At 35.3% G+C, this 14,117-nt stretch overlaps 1 protein-coding gene across 1 annotated transcript; it reads left to right on the top strand.

The window, feature by feature from the left end:
• The first annotated feature begins 7,416 nt into the window (after positions 1-7,416).
• On the top strand, positions 7,417-13,810 carry LOC120086562. The gene is made up of 4 exons (XM_039043278.1): positions 7,417-7,756; positions 7,979-8,224; positions 13,423-13,472; positions 13,721-13,810. Exons 1-4 carry the CDS (start codon positions 7,417-7,419, stop codon positions 13,808-13,810), a joined length of 726 nt encoding a protein of 241 aa, XP_038899206.1.
• Positions 13,811-14,117: the final 307 nt, after the last annotated feature.

Raw genomic sequence — 14,117 nt, 5'->3', positions numbered from 1 at the left:
GTACTTCTAGAGCCTTCTTTTGTAAAAATTGTAAGCTCACTAGGCATAAGTTTACTGACTGTCCAAAAGTCGAGTGCAGATACTGTCATAAAAAAGGTCATATTCTGGACAACTGTCCTATAAGACCACTGCGACCCCCAGGACATACCTTCAAGTCTCGATCTTTTACACCTAATCCTGTTATGTTTCCATCAACTTAAGAACCCCAGCCTAGCCAGAACCTGCCTTAGACAAAAGGTCCCTTATAGATAGATTTAAAACAAATTTAATCTTTTATGCCAACCAATTTAATCCTATTAAACCGATTTTAAAAGATTAATCTAGGTTATTAAACTCTTTAGAACTACTTGAACTTAGGTCTATCTCAATCCAATTTTAAAACCCTTTTAAAAAACTTGAGTTCACCCTAAGTCCGCATACAACTCTTTCTTATTGGTTTTAGATCTAATTTCCTTTATAACACTTATAAACGGAAACCATAACTACAAAGCTAAGCTAACATATGCGAGGCATTCATAATGATTATAAACAGCCTAAGTGTCATGCTCAATGCATTGTTCATTCATTGCTACTTCTTTTATATAACACTTATACAAAAAAGCAATGAAACAAGCAAAACGTGCTTTCATTCACCCTTAGACTATAACACTTTTAATAAAAAGATGATGCATGATGATGCTCTCTGCATGCAAAATATAACTCTTATATTTCATGATGCATACTCATGCTTTCATGTAATTTCCTCATGCTAGATTATAACATTTATAATACATGATGCATGAATAATTGAACAACCTAAGGTGAGTTTTAAACTATATGTCAAACACTTTGGCATATAATCACCATACATCACATGTATAATAAACCAATATTGATGAATCGGGTAAAATTGCCTTAAAAATACAAAATTAAAGCTAACTATTACAAAGATAAGGAGTCTCCGATTCAAACAGGCAAACTGGGTCTTGAACCGTCTGGGCAAAGCAACGCGTCTCCAACCATCCTATACTAAACTCCTCGCGATCGTCTACACGATAAAACAAACGCTTTGCTCTATCGCTTACCAATACTCCCAGAGCTAAACGATCGTGTACCTTTTACTAAGCGATGAAGCCTAAGGTACGCAATCGCTTAGCACGCTTCGCATAACGCCCGCCTTCCGCGATCGCCTAAACGACTATGATGTGGCAAAGCACCATCGCCTAAACGATCGCTTAGTTAGCGCCTCCGTATCGTATACGCGTAATCGTGTAGGTAGTAACTAAGCAATGAGGCTTGCTAACTACATGATTGTCTAGCTCGCGCCTTTTACTAAACGATGAGCATCACATGCTCTCACTACGATCGTCTACCTTCATCGAGCAACCAACGTTACACAATAGAGTAAACGATTTACCCCATCGCTTAGCATTAGCTAAACGATTGTTTAGTAAGTACTACACGATTATATAGAAAAATCTACATGATCGCTTAGTTAAATCCCAACGATCATTTACCTTAGGCTACACGATACGACCAACGCTTAGTCTTCTTCTTCGTTGAAAACCACATCTCCATGCTTCAAAACTTCATCCGGAACGACTTTACTAACTCAAACCTTTTGAATTACAGACTCGATTGCAAGTTACTTACGCCCAAAGACATAGGGGCCCTTACAAATTGACACTTTGTAATTAAAGAAAGCTTTAACTAAAGGCAACTAAACCCGAAACATTCATCAACTTCATCCACAAATGCACTTAAGAATTAAACACAAATGTATAAACCCACTGAGACTGTAAAATGAAGTTCAAAACAGACTTGTAATTTGGAATATCATAACAACCTGGCTCTGTTACCAATTGAAGAAAATTGTGCACGAGTATTTCCATGAGTAGTGGAAAAATAATTCCAAATTACATTCATATATGAACTTTATAAATTACAGTCATAAACAGAAATATATGGTTATGCATTCATTACAGAAATTATAGCATGATAATACAAAAGATTAAGAAGAAACTCTATACACATTTGTAGACTCATTGCCAAGCTCCTTGATCATGAACACTCGAACATAACAACACCCGAACGCTCGTCCAACACGACCGTTACACAGCATGAACACTCGCACTCAAACTCAGCGATCACCTCGGTCACGAACACCCCAACAACATGAACGACCTCCATATAACCTCAACGATGTTGAGTTGAGTATGACACCACCAAGAAAGCTACCTTGTTATTCTCGGTGTGAGAATCCAGAGGGTGGGCTCTGTGTGGATTTGGTTTGAGGCAGAAGATGGAGGAGACAACAATTGTGTAAACAATTGAGCAAGTGGAAGAAGGTTGAACCTATCATATAGGTCGATGCCTAATCGTTTAGCAAAAGCTAAGTGATTGTTTAGCTTATCACTTAGCTGCGTGTTTGTTGTCTACAAACACTACACGATCGTTTAACTCGCTCCAAGTTGTCGCTTAGTAAATCCTATTTACTTGACAACTTCCATGAGATTCTTTTTCGAGAGAGAAAATCTCAAAATCAATTTTTTCAACATTACTAAAATTAGGAAAACAATTTTTCTTTTATCTCACGATTACCATGAAACCACTAATAGCCTCCTACTCAATTGATTATTAGAGAATTTTTTTTTATTATCTAATAATTAATATTATTATAAATATAAATGATAACTAACTTATCACACTATATTTATAACCTATAGTTTTAATATTTCATCTCATGAAACATACAAACCGTAGTTCTTTTTCTATTCCATGGTACTTAATGCAAATCTCATTTACATTAATCCTCCACTAGATGTATCTTATACATCATACCGATCAATCATATATAATCAAATTACCTCTTGTCAATTTGAACATTTCAAATCAACACCAAAAACTGATCCTCAACTGAATCCATTGAGCTTCCAAAGGGACCTTATGGACCTGTAGCTCAAAGCTCCAATGGTACATGAATAACTGGCTAAACTCTTTAGCCATGGGATCCACCATTCGTTAACTGTCAAGCACTCTACTAAAGACCGACAATTGAACTCTCCTTATTACAGATATATTATGTGTCCACTTTAACCAATCAACAGTGCGATAACCCTTATACTACAGACCTATTTAGGTTATCACTTAAGGCATGATACACTTGTATATCACATATACGTGCTTAAGTTCACATAAGATAACCATGAAGCTTTGTTTATTGGATATGAGTAAATGCCAGAATGAAATAACAGTTATTTTATTCATCAAACAATGTGTATCATTACAAACAACGAGACTCCGGGAGAATTAGGACACCAATCCCAACAGGTAATTGCATGACCATATTCCATGTTGGCTCCATTGACACTTCCCTATTACATCTTTCTAATACTTATTGTGTTCAAAATATGTCCTTTAATCTTGTCTCCATCGGGCAGTTGTGTGACCTTGGTTTAACTGTGTCCTTTTCTTCTACTGGGTGTCAGGTTCAGGATCTGTGGTCTGGACAGACGATTGGTACGAGCCGTAAAGTGGGAAGATTGTTTGAGCTCACATCTCTTCGGATTTCTATTTGTTCTCTTTCTTCCCCTGTCACCAACTCTGCTATCTATCAGTGGCACCTCCGTCTTGGTTATGCTTCTTCTGAAAAACTCCATCATTTAATCTCTAGTCATAATTTGATTAAGTCTCCAAATTTGTATCTTTTAACTGTTTGAATTGCAAACTTGCAAAACAACCTGCATTGTCTTTTTCTCAGTCTAGTTTTGTAAGCGATAGTCCTTTTGACTTAATACACTATGATATTTGGGAACCTGCTCCTATTTCCACTGTCAATTGGTATCGCTACTTTGTTTTATTCATTGATGATTACTCTTGGTTTACCTGGATATATTTTCTTAAACACCGCTCTTCCCTATTTTAAATATATATTGATTTTGCTAACATGGTTGACACTCAGTTTTCTCGCCCAATCAAATTTCTACGTACAGATAATGCCTTGGAATATAAGGACTCCAGGCTCTCTTCCTTTCTCACCCAGCAAGGCACTCTTGTTCAGTGCTCTTGTCCTCATACCTCTCAATAGAATGGGCGAGCAGAACAGAATCATCATCACATCCTAGACTCTGTCTGAGCCTAACTTCTGTTTGCCTTCTATTCTACAAAGTTTTGGGGGGAAGTCGCTCTTACCTCTGTCTACACAATCAATCATCTTCCTTCATCTGTTCTTCAAAATGCTTCTCCGTTTGAACGCTTATATGGTAATTCTTCTAATTACTCTAACCTTAAGGTCTTTGGTTGTGCATGTTTTGTACTTCTTCACCCTCATGAACATACCAAATTAGAACCACCTACCAATCTCTGTTGCTTTCTTGGCTATGGAACTGAACACAAAGGTTTCCGTTGTTTGGACCCTTTCTCTAATAGATTGTGCATCTCCCGCCATGTCACCTTTTGGGAGCACACTATGTTCTCTAGTCTCTCAACCTTTCATGATTCTCTCTTGAGTCCTCTTCCATATGATTCTAACAGTTCATTTGATCTTTTCCCTTCTTCTGATGATTATGAGCTTGAATAGTTTGTGCCTGTCTCTATTGACCTTGATCAGCCTTCTGTCCCACCTATAGAATCTGGACCTGTTCATGACCCTGCCTCTTCTGTTCGACACTCCACTAGGGTAAGGGCACCTTCTACTCACCTTCGAAATTTTCACTGTTTTTCTACTATCAGTTCCTGGTTGAACCTACCTCCTTTTGTGAGGTAAATACTAATCTTTTGTGGTAGCAAGCTATGAAAGAAGAACTTCAGGCTCTCGATAAAATGCACACATGGGACTATGTTGACTTACCCCTCCGGAAAGAAACTCATTAGTTGCAAATGGGTCTACAAGATCAAGACTCACTATGACGGTTCTGTTGAGCGTTATAAAGCTCAGTTGGTAGCAAAAGGATATTCTCAAGCGTATGGGATTGATTACGAAGAGACCTTCGCACCTGTGGCATGAATGACATCTGTTCGGTGTCTCTTAGCAGTTGTTGCAACTAAATAGTGGCCACTTTTTCAAATGGATGTCAAGAACGCTTTCCTTAATGGGACCTTATCTGAGGAAGTATACATGCAACTACCCCCAAGTGTCTCTTATCCATTCTAAAAAGTATGCCTCATCCGATGAGCATTGTATGGTTTGAAACAAGCCCCTCTCGAGCTTGGTTTGAAAATTTTAGTTCCACTAGCATTCAACTTGAATATACATCCAGTTCTCATGACACGACATTATTTATGCGACTGATAACTTATGGTATTGTTCTTCTTCTCCTGTATGTTGATGATATGATTATTACTGGGGATGATCCTCGAGCTATCTCTGATATACAACGCTATCTTGGCGAACACTTTGAGATGAAGGACTTGGGTTCACTCAGTTACTTTCTATTGGGATTGGTGTCCTAATTCTCCCAGAGTCTCGTAGTTTGTAAACTTTGTACACATTGTTATGAATAAAATATGAGTTATTTTACTTGCATTTACTCATATCTGATAAACAAAGATATATGGTTATTGTATGTAAACTTAAGCATGTATATGAGATATACAAGTGAATTATGCTTTAAGTAATAACCTAAAAGGTCTGTAGTATAAGGATTAAGGAGAGATACCTTATCCTGGTGACATTACGGATACGACCCACTTTGTAGAGGTTTACAATTGTTGTGAACTACTACAGATGGTATGATCCTTACCATTCATGTGGGACATGCGAGCAGGGGTGTCCTATACAAAGAATTTGTATAAGACTGGATCATTAGATGATTAATCTCTTTATATAACGTCGTTGATACTTGAGACTTACATCTCACTATAATGACCATAGATGACATGACTTTAATCCTGAGTGTTTTGGGAACTCCTGCCTTTGAGGGCGGTCCTTTGATTAATATGGGTGAGAGTGGCTAGATTTTCAACTCAACAAGCATACCTTTTTGGGGATTTGTCTGATTAGAGAGCTGGGAACTCAGTTACACAAGACGGAATTCACTCCTTCCCAGAAGTAGGGGTAAGTAGATAGGTGGCTCCCATAAGGGTTGACTTTAGGTCTTGAACAAAGTGGTCGCATCCTCTTTTTGGAAGAGAGAACCAAATCATAGTAGAACCATGACTTACTATTCATTAGAGGAATCAATAGCACTTAAGGAGTTAGATGTAAGTATAGGGGCAAAACGATAAATTGGCCCAGTTGTACTTACGAGTGATATGTGAAGGGTTATCGTATTATTGATTGGTTGATATGGACACAGAAATATATCTGTAGTGAGAATAGTGCAGCTGTCGATCTTTAATGAAGTGCCCGACAGTTAACGAATATTGGATCTCGTGACTAAAGAGTTTAGTCAGTTATTCACATATCGTTGGAGCTTCAAGCTACAGGTCCATAAGGTCCCCTTAGTAGCTCAATGGATTCAAGTTGAGAATCAGTTCTTGGGGTTGATTTGAAGTGTTCAAATTAACATGAGGAAATTCAATTATATATGATATATTGGTGTGAGGTATGAGATACATCAAGTGAGGATTAATGTAAATATGATTTACATTAAGTACCATAAAATAGAAAAAGAACTATGGTTTATATGTTTCATGAGATGAAATATCAAAACTATAGGTTATAAATATCATATGGTAAGTTGGTTATCATATTTATTTATAATATATTAATTATATGATAATTAAATATTTTTTCTCTAATAACCGATTGAGTAGAAGGTTATTGGTGGTTTTATAGAAACCATAAGATAAAAGCAAAAATATTTTCCTAAATTTAGAGAGTTGTCTCATTCGAAAATTACTCACGGAAAAAACTATCAAGTGAAAGTGTTTCACTAAGCGATAGCTATAGAGAGACTGAACGATCGTGGGGCTTTGACTATACGATAGTCATTCAACTGGTCGTAGCTAAACGATCGCATGGCTAAGTCTATACGATAAGCTGTCATTTACTAAACGATCGAGCATATTGTCTATACGATAGACAGTTTCCTATCTCCCACTTGCTCGATCGTTTACACGATTGTTGTCCTCCAGTCTCTTCCTCAAGCCAAGATCATACAGAGCCCACAATTTCTGGATTCTCACACCGAGTGTGACTCAATTGGTTCGTGGAGGCCATTCGTTGGGTTCGTGATCGTTGCGTTCGTTGTCTTGGTGTTGTATACTGATTGTTGCGTTCGTGTTGCTGTGCTGTGGATGCTTATAGATTGATTGAGGGAGTTTGAAGAATGGTTCTTTAAAAGTATGCATACTCTATCCCTTGATTCTATCGTTTAGCATACTGTAATTTCGTTTTATGCATGACCTGTTAGTTTTTGTTCTTATATTGTAATTGTTTATGTTCAACTCGAATGGAATTTCGAATGATCTCTTCCGCTGCTCATAGAAATCCTCATGCTTGATTTCCTTCACTTTCTTGGCCTTGAAGTATCATTGAGCTTTGCTAGCTATTCATTGTCTCAAGTAAAGTATGCCTTGAATCTTTTGTTGCGCTCTAGTATTACTGACTTTGCTACAGCTCCAACACTAGTCAATCCCAATGTTTGCTTGACTCTGTTTGATGGAATTCCACTTGAGGATACCAGTCTCTATTGTCATCTTGTCGGCAGTCTTATTTATTTGACAATCACTCGTCCTGACATTGCATATGTTGTTCACATTGTTAGTCAGTTCATGGCTGCCCTTCGGACCATTCATTTTACTGCTGTTCTTTGTATCCTCCGTTATGTCAAAGGTACTTTGGGGCATGGACTTCAATTTTCTTCCTAGTCTTCCCTGGTTTTATCAAGCTATTCCGATGCTGATTGGGTTGGTGGTCCTACCGATGGGTGTTCTACCTCCGGTTATTGGTTATACCTTGGTGATTCTCTCATTTTTTGGCGCAGTAAGAAATAAAACGTTGTTTCTCGTTCTAGTACGGAGTCTGAATATCATGCTCTGGTTGATGCTACGTCAGAACTCTTGTGGCTTCGTTGGCTTCTTGCTGATATAGGAGTTCCTCAGTCGTCTGCCACTATACTTCACTGTGACAATCGTAGTGCCATTCAGATTGCTCACAATGATGTTTTTCAAGAACGCACCAAACATATTGAGAATGATTGTCACTTTGTTTGTCATCATCTCTTGAGCGAAACTTTGATGTTACGCTCTATTTCCACCGCTGAGCAACCAACCGACATTCTCACCAAAGCGTTGCCTCCTGGTTGTTTTCTCCAACTACTTAACAAACTCAAGTTGATTTCTACCTTACCACCTTGAGTTTGAGGGAGGGTGTGAATGTATACAAAGTCTCATGTATACTAGGTCTCCTTTGGAGAGTCTTTAGGATTTGGTTAATTTGGTTAGGCTCTATTCTTAGGGTGTTAATACAGTATTTATACCTTGTACAGTTCCTTGTAAAGATATACTTGATAAATACATCTTTCACAGAAGTCAACATTCCTCGTAAAGAAAATATTGGATCATGCAAGAATGAAGCCTTGATAATCCATACACTTTTTTCTCTGACAAAAATGTATGTTTATTTAAATCTTAAAATTTAGTAGATTTGTTTCCATCACCAACAAATATTGGGTCATTTTCAAATTTAAATTCCAATTATATAGGAACTTTAGTTTCATCCTCTTTATTATTTTTTTAAATTTTCTTTGTTTGAAGAGATGAGCAAGAGAAATTACAAGAAGAAAAAAAAAATAAAACAAAAAACAAAAAAACAAAAACAAAAACAAAAACAAAAATTGGGATACTAGAGAAGAAAAAGAAATGGGTTTGAATGGGAAAGGAGAGAAGAAGGGATGTGAAAGTAAAAAATAAAGTTTAAGAGGGAGTATTAACAATGACGTTTATTTTGGATTAAAAAATAGTGCAGTTGTGAATTGACTTCAGACTTCAAAGAACGACAACACTATAGAAGACATGGAACGTAAAGGGTGCCATAATTTCATTCATTACTATGAGAAATTATGTAAAGGGCTTTAAACTTCAGGATTGTTTGTGAGAAATTACGAAAAACCTTTTAGTTTTCAATTTGTCAACTGGATCTTCTCTCAACTAGCAAATTATTTAGTAAAATTTATTTATTTTTTCTTTTGGTAGCGACACAATTAATGGAGTGTCTTTCTTTTCCACCATAATAAAAATTTATAAATTTGTGTTATTTTAAAATTTAAATGTCGAGCATTCAGTTTTTGTTAGTTTGTGAAATTTCATATTATTATTATTTTCTTATTTTTAGTTAGATGTCTGATTAGATTTCTATATTTCGACTTTATTAGAATCTTAGATATATTACTTATATGTTCGAACCATTTTTTTTTATCTCTTTTTATATGTTTGAATTTAACATTATTTATTTATTTATTGTGGTAGGAGAACTACCCATGACAACAATAATGATGAGCAATATAATCAATTTTGATAAATTCAAAAGATCTAAAATAAAGGTATTAGTATTATATATATTTAACTTTTTATTTCAATTTATTCTCAAATTTACTCTACACATAACATTTGTGCTATTTATGTAGGACGAAAATAAATTCTTTTAAATCTCACTAGCATGCCAGCAAAACCATTAATCCTAGAAATATTATTCATAAGTAGTTGATGATTTATATTGTTATTTTATCGCTTTTTAATTCCATGTAAGAAATTTACAATTTTTACATCCATGAAAAGTATATTGATTCAAAATTTATATGTAAATTTATACTCTAAGTATTCCAAAGATCCAAAAACACGAGCAACTCATTTTATATTTGTAATGAATTAACCTAATATATATATATATATATATAAGTTATAGTTTTGATTATTAACTAGTTTATTATTTTTAATTCTTATGTCAGATATTTATTATTTAAATTTAATAAAATTTATATTCATTTATTATTGAAATTTCACAAACAAAATTCATGTTCTAAATATTTTTAGAAGCACGCGTATTATAGATATTATGTATATATATATATATATGAAAAAAATAAAATAATAAAAGGAAGAAACAATTACAAATCATAGACTTGAACCAAGAACCTTGAACTGAGAAATAAAAGATGATCTATTATGTTTTATAAAGGAAACACAATCTAATTATAGCTAAATTTAAGGGCCTTTTTTAAATATAGAAAAATGGGCCAAACTATTTACAAGTTATAGCAAAATTTCACAAATTCATTGAAACCCAACTGCAGCCCAGTGAAATACCAAAAAAGTCCAGCCCACATGAAAAAGCATCCAAAATCCACATCGGTGGCATGAACCGTGATTAACGTTGACCCGTCTCATGCAACCCACGATTTTTCCCTCCAACCAACGCATGCTAACGGTTCACCTTCATTTCAATCGTTCCAATCTTCGGATTCCTCACTATCGTTGTTGTTATTGTTCTTCTTCTACTTCCACCACCGTTGCTTCTTGCATTTCTTCTTCTTCTTCTACTTCCGCTGCCGACGCTATTACGTCATCTTCTTCTTTCTTCTACCTCTGTCGCCGTTGTATCTTATAAGGATTTAACAAATCAACCACTCAACTCTTCATGATTATAATTCTTTTCTTTTCTTCTCATTAATTTATCAGTGGCCCTAGTTATTAAACCTAATTTTTGTTCAGTGGTTATATTTATTAAACCTAAATTTTGTGAACAAATAGTAAACAAGATCGAAAGGAAGATGATTAAATGCTATGTATTAGGCAAAGCAAAGAAAATAGAAATTGAGAATAAGGAGAAAGTAATAAAAACTAAAAAGAAGAAGAAAGAAAAATAAAACTAAAGGTACAAACGAACTTGTGATAGAAGGTGATAGTGTTCAATCATTGTCTATCATTAGTAGACAATGATAGACCACTACCATTGTCTACTAAAGATAGATAATGATAGTATTCTACCACTCTTTATCATTATATATATTTTTTTATTGTAACAATGTTCTGTTTATTAACTATATGCTGTGTTGACAGAATGTTGCAAGGAAATACTTCTTGTTTTGATGATGATTTAATATGCGTAGATGGTCATGCATTGATCATGCATTGATAAGAAGAATATGCGGTAATGGTGTATGTGATGATCACGTGTTTCTGCCACAATTTTTCTTGCTCTCTCGCCAAGTATAACGAGAAGCAAGTTTCTCGGAATGATCTGAGGTCAAACATAGGGACTTGCAACTAAAGGATGCTTATAAATAATGTGTTTGAGGTGGTGAATAAAAAAAAAAAAAAAAAATAAGTTAATTAGCTATGTGCTACTCCTACCCTTAGCTAAACAGACTAAGCAAATGAAGTTTGACTATGAGAATTGATAGAGATGTGACAATTGTTGATGCGTGATGAGAAGCATGAAGAAGTAGGGTTGGGGGAGAAAATTTCCCAAGTCTTAAGTTGGTCGCAAAGGCAATCCCAGCTTGCCACACTAACGCATCGCACACCTCTTAGCGGTTAGTCACATGGTTATATCTATATAATGCATGGTTGCGTTGAGCATCAGATTATTCCCATTTCTAGGAACATTACTTACTTTGCTTAGTGAGTTTCACTACTTACCTTCTCGGGCAGTTGGTTATAACTACTCTACTCATAGACAAGCATTGTGATAGCTTTGCACTAAGAAAATCGGATTGGCTCATGATACTCGCACAAAGCACATCTCTCGGTGGTCTGCTACATGCGTCATATCTCTATACCGCATGATTGAGTATGCGTTAACTTTAGCAATCTACACTTAACTCATCATGATGAAAGTAAAAGATGATAAAGGAGAAGAATATGATGAAGATGGTGTTGAAGGAACTAAAGAGATGCATTGATTACAAAATATATTAATGTCTTAAGCTAAAATTTAATACAATACAGCAGTAAGAAGAGAGGCGGAAGGCTAGATGTAGGCAATCTCTTACTTCCATCAGATGTATGTCAAGGTTGCCGATGGTGCCATGGATGGGCGGTGGAGAAGTCTCTCTCAAGCTCTATCTCCGATGAGACTCCGGTCGTCAATCGGAAAGGGTTGTGGGAATGAAGAATTCTCAAAGACTGTCTGCTCATGCTCTCGTCTATGATCAAAAGAATCTGCCTAAGGCAGAGACCCGGATGCCCTGAATTTGAGCTCCTAGGCTTTATTTATAGACCTCAAACGCCGACAACATTGGTAATCCTGCGCTGAATCTCTGCCATCCTTGTTGCGATAAGTAAAATATCATCATGACCTTATCTCTTTGACATTTCCGAGGTATGCGTTCATGATTGTTTCTTCTGGAGTATCAACGCATCCCACCCACTTTGCGATCATCTTTCCATCGTGGCTATCGCCGTAGCTGTGGAATCTCATGTGATGAACTGGTCTTCATGAAAATCAATGCATGCGATCAACTTCGTGATGGTCTGGGATCAATGCATACGATTGATTCCTACGATAATTACAAAAATAGGCATTTTGACTCAAGATAAAACATGATATAGAGTTAGCGGAAATTTTCAGCGCTGATCGATGCAAGATCATTTTTCCACATGAATTCTTATCAATATCAACGCATATTCTGCTCATCAACCCTCATAATTCTAAGTAAAATTCTATAATAGCTTGTATTTCTATAAGCTATCATAGGATAATAATGATGGATAGTGATAGAAATCTATCATTATCTATCAAACTTATTACTGGAATCGAGTATTATAGTTGGCATGATATTGTTGTTTTATAACAAGCAATTTGATAGACCACTGACTGAACACTATCACTATCTTTTACGAATTGTTGCACTGAAAATGGTTGGTGAATTTAGCGATTGTTAACAATTCAATGAATGCCTTATGCTATGCCTTGGTTGCTAAATGCAATGAATTATCTATGTTAAATGTAATGTTTTCTCTACTTAGACCCAAGTATGAGTCCAAATAGAGTTCCTAGTGAGTCTAGAGTCGAACACAGGGACTATAGACTAAAAATGTGTTTGACCTTGATGAATGATCTTAATGCGACAAATTCTTAATTAATGTGGCGAATGAGATATAACTAAAGTAATGGGTTGATTACAAATGGTAGTGAGTGATGATGCATCGAGTGTGTTATGATCTGTGGAATGATAGAAGTGAAGATAATGATGAAAAATACAAACAAAATTAAGCAGCATGCGTGGAAATGAAGGAAAAATCAATTGATAAGACAGAGTTGAGAAAGGTTAATAACATTTTCCTAAGTGATGCATAAATTATGCATTCATGCCATTAATTCATAGAATAAAGAACTCACCTCTTGGTGTTTTTTAGCCATATTTACCCTATCTATAGGACGCATACTCAAGTTAATTTCAAATAAAAGGATGACTTTATTTCTAAAGGTACTTCTTTCCTTGCTTAATGATGTCTATAATTACTTACTCTCTCAATATCATATTGTTTTGTTGTAAGAGATTGAAGATGGAAATGTAGAGGAAATTGATCATGATGAGAAGGAAAAGGTAAATAACTAGACAATTATAGAAGTCTATCATTACCTATCACTAATAGACACTGATAGATTTCTATCAGTGTCTTTCAGTGATAGAAACTGATAGAAATTTATCTTGTAAGGAATCTATCAGTGATAGACATTTCTATCAGTGTGTATCGGTGATAGATGCTGATAATAGTCTATCAGTGTCTATCTTAGAACTTTCTTAAGTTTCTTAAGTTTAGAATTTTCTTACTTTCTATCATATGCTTGCAGGATTTTGAAGTTGATGGACAAGAAATTGAAGTTCAAGAACAAGAAGTTGAAGAAGAAATTTTGATTGAAGAAGAAGAAGAACTTGAATAAAAAGGGAATACAGAAAGAGAAAGAAGGTCAAAGCATAGAAGTGAGAAAAACGAAAAATGTATATATATACAAAACTATCACTGATAGACAGTGATAGACAACTATCATTGTCTATCAGTAATGCTATGATAGTGATCTTCTTTTGAACTTCACAATTTTTTTTTTTTTTGCAACAAATCCATGAAGAAGTGAAACATGAGGAACATCAAGTAGAGGAAGAGAAAATTGAGGACAAGCAAGTTGAGCAGGAAGAGCAAATTGAAGAAGATACTAATGTGGAAAAGAATGAAGATATTGAAAGAAAAGG

The sequence above is a fragment of the Benincasa hispida genome, chromosome 9, assembly GCF_009727055.1.
Source record: "Benincasa hispida cultivar B227 chromosome 9, ASM972705v1, whole genome shotgun sequence".
Taxonomy (NCBI): domain Eukaryota; kingdom Viridiplantae; phylum Streptophyta; class Magnoliopsida; order Cucurbitales; family Cucurbitaceae; genus Benincasa; species Benincasa hispida.
This window is presented reverse-complemented; position numbering and strand designations above follow the sequence as displayed.